At 38.3% G+C, this 27,040-nt stretch overlaps 1 protein-coding gene across 35 annotated transcripts in view; it reads left to right on the top strand.

Annotated features, from left to right (window-relative positions):
* The window catches only part of MAP4 (microtubule associated protein 4), a 234,822-nt gene that overhangs the window by 136,413 nt on the left and 71,369 nt on the right, over window positions 1-27,040 (top strand). For 31 of the 35 annotated variants that reach the window (XM_056805211.1, XM_056805242.1, XM_056805241.1 and 28 more), the window contains 8 exons: window positions 8,170-8,283; window positions 9,800-9,943; window positions 10,453-11,055; window positions 15,905-16,036; window positions 19,880-19,951; window positions 20,888-21,016; window positions 22,134-22,286; window positions 23,521-26,916. In XM_056805211.1, the coding sequence (XP_056661189.1) occupies window positions 8,170-8,283; window positions 9,800-9,943; window positions 10,453-11,055; window positions 15,905-16,036; window positions 19,880-19,951; window positions 20,888-21,016; window positions 22,134-22,286; window positions 23,521-26,916 (4,743 nt within the window). The remainder of the gene's footprint in view (window positions 1-8,169; window positions 8,284-9,799; window positions 9,944-10,452; window positions 11,056-15,904; window positions 16,037-19,879; window positions 19,952-20,887; window positions 21,017-22,133; window positions 22,287-23,520; window positions 26,917-27,040) is intronic. The other 4 variants (XM_056805215.1, XM_056805217.1, XM_056805221.1 and 1 more) reach the window with 3 other exon arrangements.

Below are 27,040 nucleotides of genomic sequence, written 5' to 3'. Positions count from 1 at the left end.
AACACAGCCGTCTAAGCTAAGTAGACTGCAGGCACCATTGAAGGTACCCATCTTGGATAGGTGACATGAGGTAAATCCAGTGAGTAATATAGGTTTCTTTTGGATTCAAGGGATACACTCATGAAATCATTAGTCATGCTAACTATTTCTGTCTGCATGTTCTCCCTTCTCCTTTTGGAGGAAGAGACACAGTCCTAAAAGCTTATTTAAAAAAAAAAAAGGCACCGTTCTAGAGCCACATTCTAGACTAGAGTGTTATCCCATCAAGACTCAGTGATATTTATAAAATAAAGTTTACCTTTTTGCTTTTATCTTTGATTCATTCATATTATTAGTTATGCATACAATGCAGGCTCCTTCCTACCTTTCTAGTCTTACCCCTAAAATATAGTAAATATTGTTTAAAATGTAAAATTGTTAGCTTTTATTACTATTTATTATATTATCTCCTCTGTCATCTCTATTCCCCCCCCCCCTTTTTTTAAATCCATAACCTTCTGTCTTGGAATCAATACTAAGTATTAGTTCAAAGACAGAAGAATGATAAAGGATAGGCAATTGGGGTAAAATAACTTTCCCCAGGGTCACAGAAATATCTGAAGCTAGATTTGAACCCAGGACCATTCATCTTTAGGTCCAGCTTTCAATCCTCTGAGCCGCCTAGCTCTCCGTATCATTTGTTTTTAGTCTTTCTATGTATACTGGGTGCTTCTGTGTTGACTCCCAACAAGCTTATGTGTTCCCTATCCCTAAAATAGCCTTACTTGATCTTTTCATCCCTGATAACTGTTACATCTTTTTCTCGTTGTGGCGTCTATAATAGGTATCTCTATTTTCTTTCCTCCTGGTTGCTTCTCCTCCTCCTCTTCTTCCTCTTCCCCTCCTTCCATCTTAAAATCAGCACTCTGTATTGGTTCTAAGGCAAAAGAGTGGGAAGGCCTTTATAGGAGTTGCCACTTGTCTAGAGTCACACAGTTAGGAAGTGTCTGAGGCCAGATTTGGACCCAGGACTTCTCATCTCCAGGCCTAGACCTCCATCCACTGGGCCACTTCATTTCCCTCGTGGTCTTTTCTTAATCCTTTTTAATCCAGCATCTAGCTTCATCCTACTGAAACTGATCTCTTTGAATTTACCTAACTGATGATCTCTGTTTCTGTCTCTCTGTCTCTCTCTCCCTCCCTCCTTTCCTCTCTGTCTCTCTCTGTCTCTGTCTCTCTCTTTCTCCCCAATTAAAAAAAAAAACACACACACAATTCTTTCCTTCTGTCTTTAAATCAATGTAATGGTTCTAACACAGAAGAATGGAAAGGGCTAGGCAATGGAAGTTAACTGACTTGCCCAGGATCACACATGCTCTCTTAATTTCCAAAGCCAGTGGCTTTTTCTCAATTTTCCTCCTCAACTTCTCCATAATCTTTGACATTGTTAATTATTCTAACCTCTTTGATACACACTCTTCTTTTTTTTCCTTTCTAGGTTTTCATTCTCTCCTGGTTCTCTTTCCTATTTGACCCCTCCTTCTCCATCTCCTTTGATAGATCCTCCTCTGGATCATACCTTGTAACTCTAGGTTTCCCCCATGGTTTTGTTCTGGGCTTTCTCCTACTTTCTTTGGTGATTTCTTCAGCTCTCATTCATAGATTGAATTATCATCTCTGTGCTGGTCATTCTCAAATTTACTCGTCTTGTTCCAGTCTCTCTTTTGACCACCAATCTTATATCCCAGACTGGATAGCCAGAAGACATGATACTCAACATATCCAAAATGGAACTCAATATTACTTCCCCAGAACTCTTCCCACCTCTTACCTTTTCTATTACGGTTGAGCCCAACACCAACCTTCTAGTTCATCAGGCTCACAATCTAGGAGTCGTCCTAGATTCCTCACTGTCTCTCATCTCCCTCCCCCTCCCCCAATATCTAAGCTGTTGCCAAGGCCTGTTGAGTTCATGTTTGAAATATCTCTTGCATACACTCCCTTCTTCTGACATTGCCATCACCCTGATGAATGTGGGTCTGCCTGCCTCAAGTCTTTCTCCATTTTAATCCATCTTTCATTAAGCCACTAAAGTGATTTTCCTAGAATACAGATGTGATCATATTTCTCACAATAAACTTTAGTGGTTTCCTACTGCCTGCAGGATCCAATACAGAATGCTCATTTTGGCATCCAGTCTTCTTTCACCATACTCCCCAACATTCTTCAATCCTGTGACATAGGCCTCCTATGTTCCTTGAACAAAATGCTCTATCTTTTGGCTGTTCTTTGTGCCTGGAGTACTCTCTGCTCATCTCCATTTATTGCCACCCTTTGCTTCCTTTAAAGTCCCAGCTTAAATTCTGCCTTCTGCAGGAAGCCTTCCTCTAAATTCTAGTGCCTTCCATCTGTTGATTAGTTCCTTTTTTTATGCTGTATTTTGCTTATTTGTATATTTTTACTTATTGCTTCTCCCATTAGATTGTGAGCTCTTTAAGTTATCTTTTATCTCATTTTATATCCCTAGCACTTAGTTAGCATAGAGCCTTGGCACATAATGGGCCCAGAATAAATGTTTGACTGATTGACACTGATGCAAAGAAGTTTAAAAAGATTTGGTACTAACCACCCTTAGTCCTTTTCCCTGAAGGTAGCTGTTCACTCGTCCCCACACCCCTTGGTTTTATCACTGCATTTTCCAGGAGTTTGTCCTCAGATTTTGCATGTTTTTTAAGGAAAACAGTTTTTAAAAATTTTCAGCTTTACTAAAAAAAGACAACTGCTTTTCACAAGATCTTTAAATGAGAAACTGAGGAGTTTGTGTTTTATTCTAGAGGTAATCTGGTGTCGCAGACTTTAAAGGAGAGGTGGCATGGTTATTCTTGTACTTTACCAAGGTTTTTTGGCAGCTGTGTGTGGAGGATGGATTGGAGATGGGACAGGCTGTCAGGTGGGAGTTTAATTGGGAAAGTTGTGAAGTCATTCAGGCAAGAGTGAGTAACAAGGGTCTGAATGAGTAGAGTGAATAGAGAGCAGAGGGTGGATTGGGTGTAGGATAGCTTGTGGAGCTGAAATCAAGCCCTGGCAGCTTATTTCGTATGGGTAGTGAGGAAGAGAAAATAAGATTGCAAACCTGAATGACTAGAAACGTTTCAACAAAAATAGAGGATTGTAGTGTCTTTGCTAAGAAAACCCCAAATGAGGGTGTGAAGTGTCAGACATAACTAAAAATGACTTTGATTTCAGTGCCTAATAACTTGATGCTTAGGGACACAAAGATAGGAAAAAATCCACCAAGGATTTTTTTGTCCATGGTGTCAAAGAACTTGCAGTCCAGTAGAAGGATAACAAATGGAAAGTAATACATATTACAATTCATTTTTAAAACAGAAAAGAGGTCTAGCAGAGAGGCATGAAAGTTCCAGGGAAGTAATGACATACTTAGGGGATCATCAGAGGGAGCTTTTGAGCAGTAGGGACATCTGAGCTGGCCGTTGACAGAAGGGAGGAATTTCTACTAGTGGAGAGCCTATTCCATCTGTGTGGGACAGTGTGCACAGATGGATGGAGGTGGGAGAAGGCTGGGCAGCTTCAGAGAGCTTAGAATTGTCCAGTTTGATTAGGAGAACAGTGTTCAATGTGGAAAGTTGGGTTGGAGCCAAAGGGTCTAGAATGCTAGTGTGATTTGTCATATTTCATGTATTAGAGAGTGGGCATCTGCAACAAGGCATCAAGTAGAGAAGTGGCCCTGTGAGTTCAGGTTACCTCTGAATCTGTGAAGGATGCATGGGAGTGGGCAGAGAGACCTGTTACAGAATGTTTGGGTGGTAAGAACTTGAACGGTTATGGTAACATTAGAATTAGAATGAAAAGATGATTGGAAGAGATTTTGAATAAGCTTGTAAGCTCTTAAGGATCAAAGACCATGTTGTTGTTTTTAATTGTTTTGGATGATTTTGTTTAATTAATTTAGAGTATTTTTCTGTGGTTACAGTGTTCACGCTCTTTCCCTGTCCTTCCCCTACCCCCCTCCAAAGTGCAATTCCACTGGATTTTACATGTATCCCTGATCAAAACCTATTTCCATATCACATGTCAATCATAGCTCCTCACTATCTCATCTAGCTTATACTTCATTTGCCACATTTACTTTTTATACTACTTCCACATCACTTAACTCCCTTAACAATACTTACTTAACAAAACTCACAGAGCTTTGCTCTCATTCTGGTCATCATCATCTCTCCTTTTATCCAGTCCATCCTTCTCACAGTGGCTGAAGGGATATTCCCAAGCATATCTCTGTCTCTGTCACTGCCCTGTTCAATAAACTTCCATGGTTTGCAATCACCTTTAGGATCAAAATCAACCTTATATATTTTGTATTTAAAGCTCTATACAATTTTTAATAGCCTACCTTTCAATGTTTATTAGGCTTTACATCTCTTCATATACTTCTTGGTGTGAGTAAGTGGTAAAAGAGAGGCAATGAATAGAAAGTTTTTAATTATTTGGGATTGTTTTAGAGAAGATTTCGTAAGGAGTGGATATTTCCTATCTGTTTTGTATCAACTTATATTTCATATGTTTTTCCTCAACCCTTAATTCAGGGTCTGGCCCATGGGGATTTAATAAATCCTGGATGATTGATTGCTATAATTTTTCTATCTTCCTCTGTATCTTAGACATAGTAGATAACTATGGTGGCTTGACTTTCAAGATGAACAATAAGAGTGAGCCGTAGAAGTGGTACATTTTACCTTGAAAAAGCTTTTTCTTCCAGTTGACCAGAATGGGATATACTATATAGATGTACTACTTGGTTAATGAATTTTCTCTGTTGTTGAATTTAAATGACACTCTGAATGTCAGAATTCTGAATTCTGAATTCTAGCAGAGGCAGAATCCAAACTCAGGTCCTTTCATCTCAATTTCAGCATTGGTTCTTCCACACCATGCTATATAAAGGAAGACTTAAATGAAAAATATCCCTTTAGAAAAGGCTGAGACAAAAGATGGAATATAAAACAGGAATGGCAAGGAGACCAGTTTGACTGAATTGTAGTGTACGTTGTTAAGGAGGAATAATGTCTATTTTTAGCTGGGAACTTTTTTTTTTTATTGAAAGGGCTTTGGAACTACTGAAGACTTTATTCTTGACTTTAGGAAAATCACTTTGGCAGCTTTGTTGAAAATAGATTGTAGGAGGGAGAGAATGAATGCTGAAATACTGATTAAGAGACTACTGCAGTGAGAGTTGAGAAGCTGGACTGTTGTGGTTGGGATATGAACAGAAAGAAGAGGGCAGATATATGCAAGAGATGTTCCAGAGGTAGAATTAACAAGATGCAGCAACTGATACTGGATTATGGTGAAGGGAAGTGGCAAGTTACAGACTTAGGAAGATGGAAAGATTGTATTTAATTGAGAATGAATGAATTCTGCAATGGATATATTGAGTTTGAGAAGTCTCTGTCATGCAGATGGAGATGCAGAAGTCTATCTTAAAAGCAAGAGATGAAGCCTGCATATGTATATTTGGGAGGTATCTACATAGAGATAATAGTTGAATCCATGGGAGTCAATGAAATCCCTAGAAATCGAGTATAGAGTCCAAAGATGACTGGACCCAGGACAGAGCCCTGAGGTTATTACATTTCTCTTAAAATGTCTGTGGCAGAATTATTTGGAACAGATGAAAATACTCATTTTCTTTTTCTACAGATATTTGTCATGACTACCTTTTTCACTGTATCATCCCTAAGTTTCACTCATGTTTATTTTTTATCTGTAGGACAATACACAAGCAGTTTCTTTTAATCCTTACATACTGATTGACTTTTAAAAATACATTATCAGAATAGCTTCTGGATAGGCTGAGATAGGGTCTGGGAGAAGGAAGTTGTTTTTTGAATCTTTCATTAAGATAAGATGTCTTTTCGCATCATGGGCTCCTTTGGCAGTCTGGTGAAGATTATGTTTGAAATCTCATAAAATAAATACCTAGTGTTACAAACTATTGAAATACAGTTGTCAAACTATTTAAATGACCCTTTCCCCCCCCAAAAAAAAATTCTCAGTGTTTAATAGACATAATACACTGGTTCATAAAACCTCAGGTCAAGCTCCTGTCTCTTAGATTTTAAGAGAACTGTTTTTTTATTTATTTATGTATTTAAAATTTTCTGCTTATATTTTTACAAATTATATGTAATAACAAATTTCCACATAATTTTTCTGATGTTATATGATCCAAATTGTATCCTTCCCTTCTTCCTTCCTGCACCTCAGAGCTGGAAAGCAATTCAATCTGGGTTATTAACATACCAAACATTTTCATATTATTCATTTTTGCATTGAATAATCTTATTAAACCAAGCCTCCAAAACATATATTCAAATTAACAAATGAAAGATCATATGCTTTCATCTGCATTCATATTCCATCTGTTTTAATGATGGAAATACCTCTCAGTTTTGAGATTGATTATAGATGATATCACTAAAATAGTTATTAATAATGTTGAGTCTGTATACCTATATGAATTCCATAATAGTTAATGGAACTTATAATTTTTAAATTGCATGAACTTAAAATAGTTCAGCTTCTTCCTAGAATGGTTTAAGTATTAAATCAGGAATTGATTTTAAAGTGTTTTCAAGTTTGTGTGTGCAATAGATTTATTATAGGCATTTATATATCTCAAAAGGATTACCTTTTTGTAAAGTATAAAGCTTTTAGGCTTTTAAAATGCGGGCAATTGGCTATTTTCTATAGTTTCAGGTTGGCATTTAGTCATAGTATGATTGGTAAAAAGGTGCCAGATAGCTGATACATCATGTGTTAGGGCAGCTGTTTAAAATGTAAAATGATGCAGAATCTCTAAGTGAGGAGAATGGCATGTTCATATCCTCTCCTACACTCCCAACATTCTTCAGCAGGACCCATACGATTCTGTGTGCTTTTAAATGCCTATCAGGTTAGTAGTTTCATCTCCTATTTGCCAGATCATCCATCTGTAAAAGATCATCCATCTGTTCTTCCTCCCAACTCAGTGCAATGGCCTGTATTGCCTCTGAAAAATATTGACGAGAGGATCGTCTTGCTATTATTTCTCTGCTTTAGTTAATTGTTGCCATTCTGTGGGAATAAGCACTTTGGGAACGGGTCCATGAGAAGACTTAACAAATCTGTCCTTGGAAGTGGGTGTTCTTCAAAGAAGTGAATTCTTGGTCTGATTGACTGGCACGGTACATTATATTACAGTCCTCTGGCAGAAGGCTAGTGGCAGGGACTCCATCCCTTTACTTGCTCCATTCTCTAAACTTAGAGTACCTTCTTACTCTAAAGATGTCAGCTGTTCATTCTGCTTTCATTCTAAATCTAATTAAGATTGTACTTCCTGTAACATGATAGCGATTTGATCATTTCTTTTTTAATTATTTCTTTTCCAGAATGTAACTTTTATGATAATAAAATCCATAATAATTCTTTTCATGATAAAACTTTATGTATTAATGTATTTATTTAATGTTATGTTACCTTTTGGTGAATTTTAAAGCTGGATGTCATTTTATTGATCTCAGTGTAAGTGGGGAACGCAGTTACTGAGAGCAATTTTCATCTTTGATAGCCATTATTTTTACCTTTCATATACACATCAATAAGCAATATGGCTAGTGGATATAGATTTGGCCTTGGAGCAAAGACATACTACTGTGTGATCATGAATGAATCACCGAACTCTCTTAAGATCCTATAAATTGGTGATCTTGATTGGTAGAATGAATTTCCATACTGGGAGTTCCCTATACTGATGTAATTTCAGATTTTTCTCTTCCCCCTTCCATACCCGACCCATCCAAATAATCATCACATATCCATTCTCAATATTTTCTGAGAATATATTGAGTTCCTAATTTCACAGTATAAGGTTTTTATATAGTTTTTGAAATGGAGTATTTGAAATGATATATTATTCATGTCATTAGTTATCATTAATTATCATTTCTTTGATAAAGATTATCAGCCCCTGGAGAGAGGGATTTTTTGTTGAATTTGGTTTGTGTTATGCAGTGACTATCAAATATGAGTGATGAGTGCCATTTTCTAGGACAGTAGAATGCCAGTCTTGATCTTTAAAGTGTTATCTACTTATGAGTGTTGACTTTTATTTCATCTTTATTTCAGATCCTTATCAGATGTACCAAGATAATATCTTGTCAGATTTGTTGTTTGTCTCTCCTGGATTGGTGAACACCTCACCATTTGCAGAACATTTGGATTCTTCAAAAGACAATATTGGTATAGTTTCTCCATTTCTATTTCTTTTTAAAGTATAAATTCTTAAATATCCAATACATATTTATTAAGAAGCTACTATAGGTAAAGTATTGTGCTCAAGTTTAAGGATACAAAGATGAAAAAAATGATACAGTTTCTGTCCTCAAAGAGCTAATAACCTAATTGAGGATGTGACATGACATAATACAGGTATTATGGTAGCAAAATTGAATGAGAAGTTTAAGGAGCACCAAATCACTTATAAACATTTTATTTTAAGCTTATTAACAATTACAGATAAAATTCATGATAAAATTCAAAATAAACCTAAACTGTGGTTTACATTTTAATATTTAAGAAATATTAACTTTATTGTTTCTTTTTAGCCCTTTCTTCTGTATTAGTATTAGCTCTTTTTTTATAAAGTATTTTAACAATTACATGTAATAACAATTTTCCACATACATTTTCTGAAGTTGTAACATCTAAATTGTCTTTCCCTCAGTTTCTCCCCCTTCCCAGAGATTGTAAGCAATTTACTCTGGCTTATACGTGTATTATCTTATGAAGCATATTTTCATATTGTTCATTGTTGAAATACTCATGTAAAACCAACCCAGACCGTGCCCTCTCCCCCACTCTTCTATTCAAATGTCATATTCATGTACTCTTTTATGCCCTCATTTAAGCTAAAATAGTCTTTCTCCCCCATCATGTCCTTCCTGTTATTCTCTACCCTTTTAAGCATAAATTCAAGTCCCGGGTCTTCTATGAGGCCTTTTGAGATTCTTCTGGCTTCCTTGTTATGCCATGAAATGAGATCCCACTTAGTATGTCTGTCATTAAATTTGATACTCTGTCTTACAAACTGGTTCTCTTAAGATGCAACTTGGGAATCATCTTGTGCATAAAACTTCTGCTTCTCTATCCTGCCTGATGCTTTCTCATCTTTCTTCTCTTTAAATACTTTATATATTTAAATATATTTATATTTATGTTTAATATTTTTTATATGCTAGCTATATGAGAATTATTGAGAGGAATGGTAGCTCTAGTACTTAAGACCTGGAATATGGAGGAAATTATAATATATTTTATAGGAATATGAAAGCACTTGTTGATTGACTGAATGGCTGCTCTTATCTTCACCCCAAATCACCACTGACTGTGTGCTCCTTAAGGGCAGGGACTTCGTCTTCTCTGTTCTTCATCAAATTTGGAGCAATGTTTGGTACATAACAGTTCCTCAATAAATAAATGTTTACTTGATGGATATGGCTAATTGTCAGCATTGCAGTTAGATTTCCCACACCTTATAATTCTATAGTGAGATTATAGTCTATTTGAACAATTGTCAGTAGTTTAAATAAAGAACTTTAGAGAATACATTGACAGCCTTTACTTTTGCTTATCTCTGATGTGATTATTTTTAGGCCTTTGGTATGTATCTTCAAAACACTTTGCTCAATTGGATTAAAAGTAAAAATAACTTTCTAGTGTGAATGAAGTTTAAGAGGCTTGTATTTCTCTGTTTAAGCAGCAGTTGAGCCCTCCTATGAATCATTTGTTTCAAGAACTGAGACAGGATCAGGAGGATGGCCCATGGAAGCCCAGAACCCTTCAGACTCATCCCCCTTTGTCTTCCTGGAATCTAATCCTCAGCCTCTCCAGCCCACAACAGGTGATTTCACAGAGCTTTTCTACATTTGCTAAAGAGCTATTAATATTCATTATTAAGGCTACTTAAAACTCTCACTTGATATAATACCATCTTTGAATAAAAAAAGGAAAAGTGAAACCCTACTTCTTATGTTTTGAGTTTATTTTACTGACATCCCATCAGAAGGTAAATATGTTTCCTTGGAATAAAGGGACAAATAATTGACAATTATGTACAGTTCTCACATTCTGGGTAGTTCTATTTCTGCAGATGGAGGAGATGATTCACAGAGTCTCTGACCCATCTGAGCTTTTATAGACCTCAGTGTTAATTATCTCCTTCCTATTTCTATTCCTAACCAAGTTAGAAGCTATAAGAGAGTAGGCAAGATTGCCTTAACTAATGCCAAGCTTAATTTGGCAAGATGGCTTACCCATCAGAAAAAGTATCCTGTTCCTTGAAATGATTCTCTATGAAGTTTATAACTTCTGTAATAGCCAATTATGGATTTGAATTTTTTTTTTAAACAGAGCCAATCAAGGAGGTAGAGATGGAGGTAGAATTAACCAAGGAGGCATTATCAGTAAAAGAGGTGGAAATGAACCTGGCACCTTCCATGGAAGTGGAGAAAGCACCAGTAATGGAAAGTCAGCCATTTATAGAGGTGGCATCAGTCAAGGGGGAGGATGAACCAGCTATGGAGATGGCATCATCCAAGGGGGTGGAAGATGAACTAGCCATGGAGGTGGCATCAATCAAGGAGGAAGAGAATAAACTAGCTTTGGAGGTAACCCCAGACTTAAGGGCTCAGACAGAACAAGTCGCAGAAATGATACCAACTGAACAGACCCAAGAAGTCCCATGTGTGGATATGGAACTTGCCAAGGAGAACCAGGCGATCCCAGCCAAGGAGTCCCAGGTGGTGCCAGCTGTTGAGGTGGTAAAGATACCAGCTGTGGAGGTCGAACAAACTAAGGAAGCCCAGCTGGCACCAGTCATGGAACTGACACTGACCAAGGACATAGAGGCAATAACAACCCCAGCCAAGGATGTGGAAGTAGAGAAAATGAGTGAACCTCAGAGACTGGCATCTCCCCAGGCTGAAGAAAGCTGTGTTTTCATGGCCTCCCCAGGTAAGGTAGATGTGATTGCACTTGCACTTACCATATGATTTTTTTTCCCTTGGTCTTCTGAGGTACGGTTTGGAGAATTAGCCAAGGCTTTTATCCCTAGAATGTAAAGTTAGTTTGGGCAAGGAGTAGATAGAATTAGAATTTCCTCGTGAGAAGAGAGAAAATTACAGTAAGAAGAATTAAGCATGATCTCATTCTTTCCTTATATGTGAAATGGCTATGGCCAGTTATTCTCCTCTTCTCTTTTAGGAAATGAAGTGAGTCCTAGTTGAGATTGGAATAGATTTAATCTTTGATTTTCTTAGAAATGTAGAGATTCGATAGAAAATTAGACATTTCTCATTTTATCATTATTTCTTATTATCATTATTCTCGAGAGACAAATATGATTTTTGTGGAGCTAGAAGTGAGACCAAATTTAAGAAAAGTAGATTGAAAATCAGTTGGTAAATACACAAACACAGAGAAATTGATTGATTGATTGATTGGAGGAGGCTATTTCAGTAATCCAAGCATGACATGATAAAGAGGGGGTGGCAGTGTCAGAGGAGATAAGGGAGTGTATTTGAGAGATGTTGCAAATCTGAAATGGACAGATCTTGGAAATAGCTTGGCCACGGAGGGGTTGAGAGTGGAATCCAGGTGGACTGCTGGCTTGCAAGCCTGAGGGACTAGAGGATGGTCTTATAGTTAGCATTAATAAGGAAGATATAGAGATGGTAATTAAATCCATTACAGCTGTTGAAATCCCTAAGATGAGGAGAAGGAAGAGGAGGAGGAGGAGGAGTAGAAGTAGAAGAAAGGGCCCAAGACAGTGTGTTGACAGAAACCTACAGTTAGAAGGCAAAAGAGCCTGAAAAGGAGTATTCATAAAGAGCACAACTAGAAGAAAGTGGTGTCCCAAAAACCTAGAGTGATTTATATGATAGCAATGTGAAAGGCTGTAGACGTCATGGAGAGAGAGGATTGAGAACGAGCTATTGGGTTTGGCGATTAAGAGATCATTGGTAATTTTGGAGAGATCAATTTCAGTGGAATGATGAAGTTGGAAGCCGGATTATTAGGTATGCAAGAGCCTCTGAGAGAAGAGCTATGGAGAGTGGGGTAGCGAGTTAATAAGATGACTGTAATACAATTATCTAGCAGCATTGAAAGCCAACTTGAGATTTTTTTAAAAATCTGTAGTGGATTCCATCAGAGTATGTGTATGTGTATGATAAAAGGCAGCAAATGGTGGCAGTGATCTAAGACTGAGGCTTAGCAGGGAGCTTTGGGCAAAATGGTAAGGTGACTGGAGATTAGAGGAAGGAAGGCTGTGGTGATAAATTGATCAGGAGATCAAGATGGAGAAAAGAGTGGCTGGAGTAGGGGAGATGGTCTGGGAGAGAATTTAAGGGTCAGATGACAAGATGTCATTGTGTAGACATCATGGTGTTTGGTAAAGGCAGGCATGAAGAGAGGTGGTACATTTGGGGGTGATGGCAAGGCCAAGAGTGTGACTTGATGTTGCTGAGGTGGGGAGAAGGAGTGGGTTATGGGAAGTGAGTAGATTGAGGAACTGAATGTTTAAGGTGATTGAGGGAGAGTCAATATAAGCATTGAAATCTGCTAGGATGAGGGCAGAGTTTGGGGATGAGAGAAAAGTTAGGAGTTTTGTACCAAACTCATTGAGGATGGAGGAGAAAAGACTAGTCTGTAGTAAATAGCTACCACGATTTTGATCGGGTGGTCAATACAAACATCATGAGCCTCCAAGGGGAAGAGTTTACTAATGGAGAGGTGGAAAGAACCCAGAAGTGTTAATGAGGAACAAGGCATAATCTAACACCTTTGCCTTGGTCAGTGAGCAGGGGAAAATGAATGAAGGTGCCGCCATATTGAAAAAGAGTAGCCAGGGAGATTGGGTCATCAGAAAGAGCCAGGTTTCAATAATACTAGGAGAGGTAAAGGTTTAGGGTGATGGGAAGTTTGTTATCTATGGAATGGACATTCCTGAGGGCACAGTGAAAAGGGTGGATGGTGTTTTTGGAATGGGGGATTGAGGGGATGGAGATAAGGAGTCAGTTGGTGGAGTGTGGGGAGTGGGATTTGTATGACAATCTACATGTGTCCAGAAACATTGGGATGTGTAGGGTTTAATCAAGTGTGAGAATATTTTTTTATTGAATGGAAGGTGCTGCTCCTCAAAAAAGGGTAGAGATTGATATAGAGACAAGTGTAGTATGAGATGGGAGGCACACATTACAAGTCTTTTTCCTCTCCAGAGGCTGGAGATTAGACCTGGGTTTTTTCTTTTGCGTGGTTGCCATATATTTTTTAAAATATGGATATAAATATTCTACTAGAGTTCAGTAAAGTTTTCTCTTAAAAACAAAGATGGTAAAATTAAATCAGAAATTAGAGTTATTCCTTTAAAGTTAACAGTGCCTTTCTATGATTCATGGGAAAGTCATTGTAGAAGGATATGGCCTCATTAAGTTTTTCCAGATATGAAGCCTTTGATAAATGCTTTTTACACATCAGAGACATGGAAAGTGTTTTTATTTGATAAGACTCATCTTTAGTTAAAATAGGCTTTTTAATTCCCTGAATCTTTAGAATGAACAGTTTATATGTCCTATTTTTAAAACAATGAGGCCTTGAACCAAATTCAAACTTTAAGCCTTTACAATTTTCCTTTTAGAAGAAATAGTCAGCTAAGTCATGAACTTTAGCTTCCAGATTCCTAAATGCTCTTAGAATATAAAACTATCGATGGGTTTTCTGATAGGCTTATCTGTTAAACTCTCTGGAGAGCCTTGTGATAGCTGTAGAGGTAATGAAAATTTACCATTGGGTAGTGGCTTTTCTTGCATTAACTCTGGTATACTGCTCTAGGAGCATTAGTACTTCAAGATGGGAGGAATTATGATTAAGTGCAGTCTTTTTTCCTTTGCAAAAGTCTTATTTGGTTTGTATGAGAATTTAGAAATCAGAGAGGCTTGATAGGTTGCTCCAGATCCAAGGATCGTTCTGTAGAATCTTTGGCAAGGTTAATCTTGTTTTTCCACACTTTGGATGCCATCAGTGAAGTAGAAACTTTTGATACTTACTGAGTGGCTGTGAATTTGGCTGGTGAGTATAAATCTGCCTGAAAAATAGTGTATATTCTGAATAATCAAAGTTTCAGACATTTACCATCAACTGTCCCTGTAACTTACTTGATCGACTTTTACTGTAGAGACAGTAGATAAATTTATCTCTCATCTTTAGTCTTTTCCTTATTCCTGGTTCATTAGATTTTCCTATTTTTGGAAGCAGTTTACTTATCTGATGGTTTTGACTGTAGAAATTTGGAAACCTTTTAGCTTGAAACTTCCATGCATTTTATTTTTTGAGGTTGAGCATTTCTTTCAGAGGGACAAGGGAAAGGAATCTTTTATTTCAAGCACTGTCTTAATCTGCTATCCAGGAAGCTTTCTAGATATCACATATTTCTCAGCTCTTTTGTCAGGTTTCAAGTTTTTCAGTTTGCCTCATCTCCCCCCACCACCCTCTAGCCAGTCTTTCTAGGAAAGTGTCTGTTGTTTTGACGTTGTAAAAAATTTCATACTTATGTGTTTGTGTCAGACAAAAAGGGCATTAAGTACTTGTTCTACAAAGCCATTCCTCTACCAGGAAGAAGCAAGTCTACAAGTACAGTAGGACCTTGTTTTACATGAACTCAACATGCATGAATCTTAAGTGTGCGTGACTGGCAAGTAAAACAAAAAGGCAGAAAACTACGTAAAATAAAAGTGTTTCAGTATATTTCTAGTCTGCACCATTTTCCCAAGCAGGGTAAAGTGTTGCAACAGTTTACCCCATAATGTTCATTCTTGCTCCAAGAAGCATTCACATGTATGAGAATTTTTTACAGCAAACATTAGCTTCCACTTTGGTCTTTGTCTAAAGTTCTTGCTTATGACAAGTCATGTCTGTCTCAGGGAAGCTTCTTTTTATTTCATTAATGCTATTTAGCTTTTAATAATGACCCTAGACTACAAGAGTAGTTAGTGATGCTGGTAGCTCTGGTAAGCCTAAGAAAAGTTGTATGCCAGGTATGCTCATATAAGCAATACTTATTAAATAATGGGGTTTGCTATTACATGTTGCTTTCAATTTAGGAATGTATTGGTCATGTAAATGAGGTCCTACTGTAGTAGAAGTATTTGCTTTTCAAACCGTGTGCTACAGTGATCATCTTTGTAGCAGGTATGTGGATCCTCACATTATAATTTAGGAACCAAAGGACTCATACTTGATTTGACTTTATAATACTTTTCAAGCCTACATCTATGGTTTTAATACTTCTAATAATGTGATTTACCATTCAGCAAAGTCACTTAAGTTCCTTTTGCTTTAATTCGGATAATACTTCATTGGCATTTCTAAGAATGTCGGTTAATACATGCTAATAAAAAATCTTACGCAGGAAAAAACACTAAAGATTAAATATATTGTTGACCAACATTTATTGACTTCCTCCTGCTGGCTGCCTGGGATGAAAAAGATATAAAATACGATCATTTTTCAAACTAAGATTATAATTTTGATGGAGACAAGAAGAGTTCATAGAGAAAATTCAACAGTGGGCACTGAGCACAGCACTTGGGTTCATTAAATGTTAATCATTGCCAAAGAAGGAAGATAAAAATAAATTTCCTCCAGAGGATTTATTGAAAAGCAGGTATGCACTCAGTGTTCTTGTAGTGAAGGGAATGGGTACATATCTAAATGACACTGTGGTTTCTTTAGTTGAATAACTATTTGGCTCTTTTCACATGATACTTCTACAGTGAATCAAATTAACTTCTTATTCTATCTTCAGAGTCCCCTAAGATACCCGGCATGGACAGTTTGGAACCACTGCAGGAACAGGTACTGCCTGGAGTTGTTTCTCCTAACACAGAACCAAGAACAGATTCCAAAGTGGATGATTCGAATTACTTTGAACAAACAGGTAAATGCTAGACTTTCTTGAGAACTAACTTTAGAGATGTTGTGGTATAGACAAAGGGGCACTTAATTTGGAGTCTTGATGAGCTCAACTTTTCACTTCAATTTATTAGTTATTTACTAATGCTTTCATTTCATAACTGTGTGACTTTGGACAAATCATTTTTATTTTTCTTTCTTGCAAAATAAGGAGATTGGACTGATTGTTTTCTCCAGCACTAAATCCTATGACTCATGAATACAATTCTTTGGTCCTTAGACTATACTGTAAAATGAGAGACAAAGAGACTTATTTAAACAGATAATTGGAGCTAGAGGAAACTTCAGAGGTCATCAGTCTGATCTCCTCTTACAAATGATGAAATTGAAGGCCAACAATATTAAGTTGCTTTACCTAAACTCACACAGGCTTGCTTCTTTGGGAGCAAAGTAGTCTGGGAATTTTCTGTCTCTAAAACTCTCAACATATATGAATTAAGTAATTTTAAAATAAAGATGTTGACAGTTCCCAAAGTATAAATTGTAGTAGAACAAGATGCACATCAGTGAATATGAGTATGGAAATAGATTTTATTTTGCATAAAGCCTATGTGAGATAAAATGTCATAATCTTTGTTAAAGAGTTTTGTTTTGAGGTGGCATGGTAACTTTTCTAGCTTCTACTTGTCTTATCAATTTTAATTGAACATAATTAAAAATGAAAGATTCCAACTTATTGTAGCACAAATCATATTCAGGTTGTGTCTATATGCCTCTCAGGATTGTGATAAATTTAATTAAAAGCTGTTGCCTCTTTCAAATGTTACTAGGGGCAACTGGGTAACTCAGTGGATTGAGAGTCAATTTTAGAGTCAGGAGGTGCTAGGTTCAAATGTGGTCTCAGGCACTTCATAGCTGTGTGACCCTGGGCAAGTCACTTAACCCCCATTGCCTAGCCCTTACCTCTATGCAGTATTGATTCTAAGGTGCAAGGTAAGGGTTTTTTAAAAAAAAAGTTGCATGGGGAAATATCTTTGTTATATAGCAGAAGACTCAGTGGTTTTATAAGCAAACTAGTGGCCCTTCATTGCATAATAGATCCTACTATCCCCAGTGAACAAGTTAAAACACAGACTTTTTATTTTGGAGTCAATAACTTCACTTAGTCCCTTCTGCTCTGAGATGAGCAACAATAGACCATTCCCATCTCAATTTGAGTTTCTAATGGGATGGCATTTTTACAGGGTGTTCAGACTTTTTCCTTCAACCGTCTAAGAATCTATTTGTAAACTATGTTAAGTGATCATAATTAATATTTCCTGAATGACTTTGGATTCATATTCATGAATATTATTTTATCATAATATATTAGAGGTAAAATCAACCACCTAACAAAAAACTAATACATTAGCATGCTTTTTACAGTGAAAGTAAGCTTTGGTTAAATGTTAAAGAACTTGAGTGGTAAGATTGAAGTAAGAACCAAGAAGAATGATGCTTATAAAGCCTTGACACATGATCTTTTCAGCATTCTAATGTGTCCTAAATTACAAATTTCAAAATGATGTTCTTAGTTCTTTTAGCCCGTATTTACTGAGTGTGCACTGTGCAAGGCTCATGCTCTTTCTTTACTCTCAACTCGCCATCATAGTGGGTTACTAGAACATACATCTTGGTGGCACCTCAGATGCTTTCCAGTTGCTTAGTTCAACGTAACCTATTTCTACCTCACCTGAACACTGAAATGGTCATCCCTTTGATGAAACAACAGCTATCTTAACTCCAGGCCTGGCACTATTTCTACTGTGCACCTAGCCACCCCATTAGCAAAACTACAGAACCACTTAGGTAGCCATCCCAAGGCAGATGGGCTGCCCGGAGAGGTGGTGAGAGTCCCCTCCTGGTAGGGTCTTCAAGCAGAGGCAGGACAACGACTTTTTCAGTTTGTAACAGTGGAGATTTCTTTTTGTGTGAGTTGACCTTGATGGCCAATGAGGTCCCTTTCAGCTTCCAAGTTCTTTGATTTGGAGCCTTCAAAGAGAGGCTGAGAGAAATGGAATCATTTGGGAAAATACTTCAAGATGCTTTTTTTCCTTCTCATCAAGTTTGATAAGAGGCTGCAGTCCTCAAGACCTTCAGAATGAAAATAGAACAGAGAAAGCAAGCAGAGAGGATGAAGAAAACAAGGACATATATAAGATATTAAGAAAGAAGAAGAAAGCTAGTGGGAAGGACAGAGGTAGTCTTGAGGAAAAGATAAGAGAGTCAAGTACTAAAAAAATTTTTTAAAAAATACAAAACAACAAAAAATAGCTGACATTTATATAATGCTTTAAATTTCCAAAGTACTTTATATAAATTATTTCATTATCTGTAAATGTTCTTACAAGAACTCTAAAATTCTGTGTTCAAGAACTCTAAAATTCCTTCTTTGATTGATTATAATTTTAAAAATACCATCTTTCTCTAAGCATTATTTCCTCTTCATCCTTACTATGACTTCCAGTCCTTCCAAACTTCAGGTTTTTCTCATAGGACATCACTCACCAATTTTGGTGCGGTATGTATTCTCTCTTTGTAATCTCAACTATTTGATGAATCAGTTAAACTCTACAATATGTTCTGCATTAAAATCTATTGTACTTCTTGTCCTGTTCTTGATCAAACCCCCTGCTCTTTGCCAAACCCCAATGTTGGATTACTCTATAGTCTTATCTCCTTCAATCTCTTTCATACTCTGCTGAACAGAACTGGAGAAAGTCACCAAACTGTGCTGACTTTTGCCACTAAAATTTATGTTGTGAATAACTCAGTAGAGTTGCTTGTCAGCTCCGAGAGAGGGGAAGGAGAAAATAAGAATCATATAACCACGAGAAAATATTTTCAAATAATTATTTAATTATTATGCATGACATATTATTATATCATTATCTTATAAAAAATAAATCTCTTAAAAATAAAATAAATTATGCATCATCTCAAATGGGCCCTCACTACAGCAGGGTGATATCCCACTCATCACAATGGTTATTCCCTAACTTTTTATCTCTTCTAATCCTCCCATCACACTGTTTCCCCATTCTTTCAACTGAAGTCTTCAAGAAATACTTCCCCGAAAACATCTGATCATGTCATTCCTTTGTTCATTGAACCTTCAGTGAGTGCCCATTCCCTCTAGATACAATACTGCTGCCATGGACAGAGCTCTTTCCACCAAAGCCCATTACTCGTCAGTTACTCAAGAGGCATGTCCCGCGTCCCTCCTCTGTGATGTAGGTTCTCTTCTTGTTTCTGGGGGTACAAAGTCACCATGAAACCAGATGCTGTGTTTAAGGAGCTGATATTCCACCTCTAAGGGCCAATCCATATTCATGTGCAGGAATTGGCTCTGAGCTGAATTTAGGAGAAAACGAAGGCTTCTCAGCCAAGAAGAGATGAGGAGAGATTGTGTTCCAAGAGGAGGGGACAGCTTGAGCAATGTCCTAGGGAACTGGGGTGGAATGTTCTGTCAGTAACAAGGTCGATTTGCCTAGACCACAGTGTCTACGTGAAGGGAGGCCATGGGTCTTGGTATGCCAGCATGGATTGGTGGGGTCCAGGGCCTGTAACAGTCAAACAGCAGAGTTTGCATTGAATCCTAGAAGAGACAGAGAGCTATGGAAGTGCAGGGATAATGTCATGTCACTGAGAACCAGAGCAGCGGAGAATGAGTACAATTAAAGTTGCCTGATTTTCCGATCAGCCTTCTTACCACAATATTTTTGTCCTATTTACAGTGTTGTTTTTCTAGAATTTAGATAGGTATAAGCATATACACAGATTCATGTTTTCAAGATGGTGATGGCATTCTTTCATTTGACTTCTATAGCTCCTGTTCCTGTAGCTGAAGTGAATCCTTTTAAACTTTGTTCTGAGAATTCCCCAGCATCACCTACTGAAGGTAAGAGAAAAAGGCCCCCCATCATAACTGCCAGGAAATGGATGAGAGTAGTAGATATGTTTTGAAAATTGTAATTGTTTGTTCTTTCTGGAGAAGGTTGAAGTATCTTAGCATTGTTTACCTGGGCACAGTCTTCCACTTATAGTAGGATTGTAGACCCTCTAGAGCCGTGTTGGCGAACCTATCGCACCTGTGCTGGAGGGGGCTGCTCCCTTCCCCCTATCCACCATGCCTGAGGACATTTCTCACATAACCCACTTCTGCCCAGCATTCAATGGCAGCTCTTCCTCCCTCCCCAGTGTGGGGTAAAGCAGGTGGCTCACATGTGGGTGAGGGTTGCAGTTTGGGCACTTGGTCTCCAAAAGTTTCACCATCACTGCTCTAGAGGATTGTGAGGATAAGATGCTTAAGTAACATTCCTGTGGCCATAAACTTGATAAAACATAAACCAAACAAATTAATATGTTGGTTGAGGACCCTCAAAATTGCTTAGGATCCCTAGTAAAGCATAGAAAAGTTTCTTTGCTCTCAACCCTCAAAAGGAAAACACATGAATTCTTAGATGCTAGTGATTTATATCATTCAGTGAGAGCTAGATAAGCCTTCCAACATAGGCCTAATCAGTAGAATATGCAAATTAGGCAAATGAATCCTGAGCTCTGAAATATTTCAATGTGTACATCAACTGTGTGGGGTTTGAAAAATAAATGATAATTTAAAATATTAATATTTATTTAATATGTCCTTTGAATACATTGTCTAACAATGTGAGAAAATTACATTATCAAGGTAGAGTGAACAAATTTGCTATGGAAGAAATGTGTTGGGTAGAGTTGTTTTATAGGGATTAACATAAAAGATTTATTAACTCTTTTTCACTGGTGGAAAATTAACTAAAATTATGGGTTTTCTTTAAAACTTTTATGGTTTGTACAGTACCTTTAGAACCAGTTGCAGTCCTAGAACAAAAAGTATACTTGCCAGAAACTTCAGTTCCTGCAGAAGATAAAGCTTTAGAGAAACTGGAAGAGAGTAAAGCCCTGGTATCCTCTCCAGAGACTATAGGTAAGCAGAAACAGAATCTATTTATTAAATAGACGTTTAATAAAGGCATACTGTGTCCAAGGCATTGTGTAGACACTAGGAATAGAAATGATACATTCATATGGGTTCAAGTTTGGCCTCAAACACTTCCTAGCTGAGTGATCCTGGGCAAGTCACTTAACCCCATTTGTGTAGCCCTTTCTACTCTTCTACCTTGGAATTGATACTTAGTATTGATTATAAGACAAAAAGTAAGGGTTTTAAAGAAGAAAAAAGAAGATATATCTAACACACCCTGCTTTCATAGAGCTTATAATTTAATGAAAAGGGGAATAATTTGACCTCAAAAGTGAGGGAGAGAGTGTAGGAGATAGGTCTAGGGAAAGTGATTTACATTATCTGAGAAGAGAGCTATCATTTTCACCTCTGTGGAAGACAGAGGAGGCCTAAGGTAGGCTTTGAAATTAACAATTGATTTTAGAAGATGCTCTGGGAAGGAGACATGAGCAAATTTTGAAGGGATGGGAAACTCCTAAATGAGATTACCACCTCTCTTCTATATATTTTTTAAAAATACAACCCCCTCCTATGAAAAACAAAGAAAAACCAGAAATCTAGTTAAAAACAATCTTTAGTTTTATTTTTAAAAAATATTTATTTGTTGTGAAATTTTCAGTGGAGTTCTTTAAGAAACTTTTTTTTGAGACAACTAGCTCTGATTTTTTCCAGTAGTTAAGGAAATTTTCAAAGGAAGGTTTGAGGATAGTTACTTTTGAAGTGATTAATCTTGCAATCAATTCATCAACAAGCATTTATTCAGCATCTCTTATGTTCCAGGTACTGTAGTAAGTGCTGGGGATACAAAGGCAAAAGTGAAACTCTCATAGCTTACTTTGCTATTGGAAGAGACAATAATATATACAAAATGAATATCGGGTTATTTTGGTGGATATAGCATTAGGAACTATAAGAATTAATAAAGCCATTAAATCTACATTGTAAAAATTTGTACTGAGTTTTGAAGACAACAAAATTCAAAGAGAGTGAAATTAGGACAAAGTCCAGGTAGCATAGTAGTGGTGCTTCCATTATTATAAAAATTTAAATCTTCCATTTTTTTCCTGTCTCTTGGTTCTAGCAGAAACACTGAATACAGGACCATTAATACAAAATAAAGCATCCCCACTAGAAGAAATGACTTCTTCTATTGATTTTGCTGCATTAGAAAAGCCAAAGGGAGAGACCGAGCACTGCCATGTCTCATCTTCAGAGTCTTCTCTGGAACCTACAGGTAGAACTGATCTATATTTGGGCCAGCTTCCCTAGCGTCTTTCATGCCATCGCTTGCAGTTGTAGCACCATCTTTGAATAGCAGCTTTGGAAAATGTTTTCAGGACAACATTTTGTAGTACCATTTTTTCATTAGGCCTTTGATTTTTGAACATTCTCTTAATTTCTCTAGCCATTTTCTTGCCTTTATTTAAAGCTTTGGATTTTGAATGCTTTCATCCCTCTATATCACCTTTCTAGCCATGCTTTTGCTCTGGGTATTTCCATTCTTTTATTAGAGAAAAGTGAGCTTTAACATAGTCAACCATTTTCCCCAATTAATAAAAGTAAGTTGTTGCCAAATAACCTAATGGTCTATACCTTCTTCATTCCAAAGTTGCATATCCTTGACCTTTTTGTTATATATGTTCTGAGAGAAATCTTTTTCAGTCCTGAGTTGATTAAAGACAATTTATTAAAGAAGGCTTTTTTTTTTAAACCTTTACCTTCCACCTTGGAATTAATACCTTGTATTGGTTCCAAGACAGAAGGGCTGTAAGGGCTAGGCAATGGGGGTAAAGTGACTTGCCCAGGGTCACATAGCTGGGAAGTGTCTGAGGCCAGATTTGAATCTAGGACCTCCCATGTCTAGGCCTGGCTCTCAATCCACTGAGCCACCCAGCTGCCCCCTAAAGAAGACTTTAAAAATAATACATGAAAACTTTTACTCTCTAAGAAAAAACCTCAAACATTTGGTAAAATAGACTTTCTTTCCTTGGTCTTATTTGTGCAGTTGTGTACAGTTATATTCCATCCTACCTCCCTCCCTCCCCCCCCCCCCCCCTTTTTCTTTGCCCTTCAAGAGAACATTTAGACTTAACCATAATTCCAATGCTCATCAATTTTGCTTAGCTTTTTGGCTCCTATAGTAGAAGAAAATGGTAGTGGGGGGATTTGAGTGGGGGAAGTTGAGTCATAATGGCTTCTTAAAATGTGCTAATATTTAAATTACTCTGTTCTCAACATAATTTAGCAATGGGATTGAAGAGGAGAAAAAATTTTAGTTTTTCTAAGTTCATTGTATTTTTTTTGGCCTGGGGGGATAAACTTTAAAAAAAATCTGGGGAAAGACATTGACATTTTTGTCAGAAAATACTAAATGGATCCGTGAAAGCAGAGGAATAATTAAATTAATAATTTATGAAAAAGAAAACAAATGGTTGTTTTGGAATTTTAGCAAACTTCATATATTTCAGGTGCTCCCACCGCACAAGCAAAACAAGCTTATAGACCCAGTGACCGCAGGTTTGGTACACCCAGGCCTGTATGTCTTACTGATGTGCCCAGAGAACTGCTGGGAGGCCATTCTCAGCAGAAGATTCTTGATCAAAGAGTGGAGCCCTTCTTTTGGTCAGAATCTGGATGGACCTCTAGCTCTGCCCCCAGACCCAGGTTTCCCCACAGGAGGACACCCCAGACTGACTTCCTGGAATCAAGAAGGGACTTTGGGAGAGAGACATGGGATGTGGAATGTACACCCGCAACCCTGAAGAAAAAGAAGAAAAAATCTAAGCAAAAAAGATATCTTCAACCCCTAGTTGGAGAACTTTGGGATGAAAACACAGAGTTGTCCAAAGGTCACCTGCCAGGAGCTGACCTCCCGAAGTCCGATGTCATGCCGGGGCCATCTGCTGCCATGACGAAAGAATACAGGCCTGCGTCCAAAGACAGCTCTAGAAAAGGAACCGCTGCTCGCCCCAGAGAGGCCAAGTTGGTGGCTGCATCCTCTGCCTTGAGTACCTCATCGAGTCCTAGCCAGGAAGCCGTCCACGTTGAAAGCCATCCCCCGATTGTGGGGGCCACTGGAGAAAAAGAGGCCCCTGGCGGTGGCTCGCAGTCCCAGAGGAAGAGCCCCGTGCAGAAGGACGCTGGACATCTTGATGGCAAAGCCCAGCAAAGTCTGCGGGAAGATCCCTCTTTAGCGCCGCTGGCTTTTCCTTTGAAGCCTGCTTTGGATAAAACCCAGGCTAGGGGAGTGCTGGATTCAGCATTGCCCTCTCCAGAAGTTTCTCCAAGCAAACAGGTGGACACTCCTTTTGAGACTAAACCTGGAGAAAACAGCTGTAGTAACACGAATCCGGAAGCCAAGGATGCACAGGCGCAGATTACATTGTCCACAGTTGATGCAGGTGTCGTGGCACATAGTCCGAGGGACAGTGCTGGGGAAACCAAAGCAGTTGACCAGCGTGCACCGAAATCACCAAGTCTTTTAAAGAATAAAGTGGAACAGAACAAAGGTTTTGAAGGGATCGACAGAACCAAAACGGCAGAAAACAAAAGTTTTCCTGAGCAAAGGCAAGAAGTGGGATGCTTTGCTTCTGAGCAGCCATGGTACTGTGTGGCAGGTCCCATCCCTCATAAAGGGCTGGAATGTCCTGAGAAAACTGGTGAGCGTAAAGGGAGAAAAACGAGAGAGCGGGCAGAAGTGCTGCTCCTTCAGGAGACACAGAAGGATGGTATACATTCTGGGGCAGCTGGGAGAACACCCCAAACGAAAGGGACAAGTGTCCACGATAAGCATGAGGGAGCAGAAGCTACGCCTTCCAATCAGGTCTTAGAGACAGCGGCCAGTCTCCTTAAGACAGTGCCTGAGGAAGCTAAAGAGAAAGTTGACTCCGTTGTGGAAGTTGAAAGTACCTCCAAAGTATTAAGTCATTTGGATGATAAGACAGTCACGGGCCAAATGCTTGGAGCCGTAGTAGAGAAACAAATGGCTAAAGATCCAGAAAAAGACCAGAGCAAGGAGGGCTTGTGCCCCATTTCTGAGTGTGCCTGGGGTAGCTCTGCTCAGTCCAGTGCAGCTTTCCAAGTTTCCGAGAAACCTAAAAAGAGGGGTAGTGATGGGAAAAGCAAAAAGTTTAAAAAAAGTTATTCTGGACAGTCGGCTCTAATGGAGAGCAAAACAGATGCACATGTCCTGCCCTTTGCAGACAAGAATGGAAATCCAGAGAAACAAATTAATTTCTCTGATAAAAACAAGGAGTTAGGACTCCTGCCTGCCAAAAGTCCTAATCCTTTGCTTTTAGAAGTTTCTGACAAGCCTGAAAAATGGTCCGTTGGTCAAAAAGATAGAGCCATTGAGATCAGTTCTTCTGAACCCTGGACATTTGTTGAGAACACAAAACACACTGCTAAGGACTCTCCTTCCACTATATCAGATACAGATAGAACAAATGTCAGCTGCAATGAACAGACCCTCCCTCTGGGACCTCCCACTTCCGGGCAGGGTAAGGCAGAAGGGACTGCAAGCCAAGGAGTAGTGGCTGACAAACCAAAGAAAAGATGTATTGATGGAAAAAGTAAAAAGGATAAAAATGCCCACCTTCTCCTAGAGAGTAAACCAGCTACTACTGGAGTACAGGTTCCTAAGGAAGCCAAAGAGGAATTTAAGGTTGAGGGCATGAGCTGTGTAGATGAAAACAGAAATATTACCTATTGCTCCACAGAACCACCATCAATTTGGTCTAGTGAAACAAACACACTCAAAACCTCCCTTTTGCCTAGATCAGAGGTTTGTGAGGAAGCACATTCCCTAGTTTCCTCAGACGCAAAGATGAGTGACTCTCTTCCAAATGCCATAGCAGAAAATGGGAAAGAGACCTCTCAGGCTCAGGTTTCCAAATTACAGTCATTAAATGACCCTAGAAAAGATGTTGTGGGTGAAGAAAGAGCATGTAGCCCAGGAAAGGGCCCCCCAGGTGATTCTCTTTCCAACATAGCAGTTGCTCCAGATGTTACAGTGGCCATAGAAGCAGAGAAACACCAAATTAAGAAAAAAGGCAAATTCAATATATCTGGACATATTGATCCACTACAGAATGAAACACAGATGGATGGAGGACAGATAGCAGAAGAGTGTGATGAGAAAGTCAAAGAAAACAGTTCAGATAATATCACTAAGCAGCCAGAGGAGAAGAAGACAGAGCCAGCAAAGGAACAGATTCATGTTCACATGCCAGTAGAAAATGCAAGTCTAGTATTAGAGGACAAAAGCATGGCTGCCCATCCAGATGCAAGCATTTTTCCATTGCCCATAGAAAAAGAGATGGATAAAGAGAAAGCCCTAATTACAGGGGCAGTTTTGCCAGTCATTAAAAATGGAAAACTGGATCTTCTTGAGGAAAAGCACACTCAAAAGTTGAATTCCAAGGACCTAGTAAATTTAGATGGCAAGGCAGATATGACTATTCTGCCTTCTAAACAGGAAAAAACCGAAATGGAAAAACTCAGCCTTAGTTGTAAAAATAGAGACCAGGAAGGTAATCTCTTGGAGCCTACTGATCTCCCAGTGGGTTTGTCAGATGTTAAGGAAGGACCTACTCCATTGGAAGTGGTAGTAGATAATTTGTTACCAGCTGTTAGTAAGAGTATTCAATCCACAAAGCCTAAAGATACAAACGTTGTGGCATCTCAGAAATTAACAGAAAAATCTGGACAGAGAACAGTGGGAGATGTTAGGACAGAAGTGAGAGGCAAAGTGGCAGAACCATTGAAAGGCTACATGAGACCTACGAAATCCAGGGGACTCACCCCACCATTGCAGAGACCTGCTCTTCTGGATGGAGAGAAGCCTAAGCATCTGAAGGCTCATGGTATGAACCAGCCGAAGCTGGAAGAATGGTGTGTGCTTGTGGTTTGAGGCAGCATCAATATTTCACATAGCTTGCGTGTTAAATTTTTACTGATTGCAGCTGATCTTATGTATTGTTTGTGTGT

This window comes from Monodelphis domestica, chromosome 7 (assembly GCF_027887165.1).
Source record: "Monodelphis domestica isolate mMonDom1 chromosome 7, mMonDom1.pri, whole genome shotgun sequence".
Classification (NCBI taxonomy): Eukaryota; Metazoa; Chordata; class Mammalia; order Didelphimorphia; family Didelphidae; genus Monodelphis; species Monodelphis domestica.
Note: the sequence above shows the minus strand (reverse complement) of the source record. Positions and strands in the feature narration are given on the sequence as shown.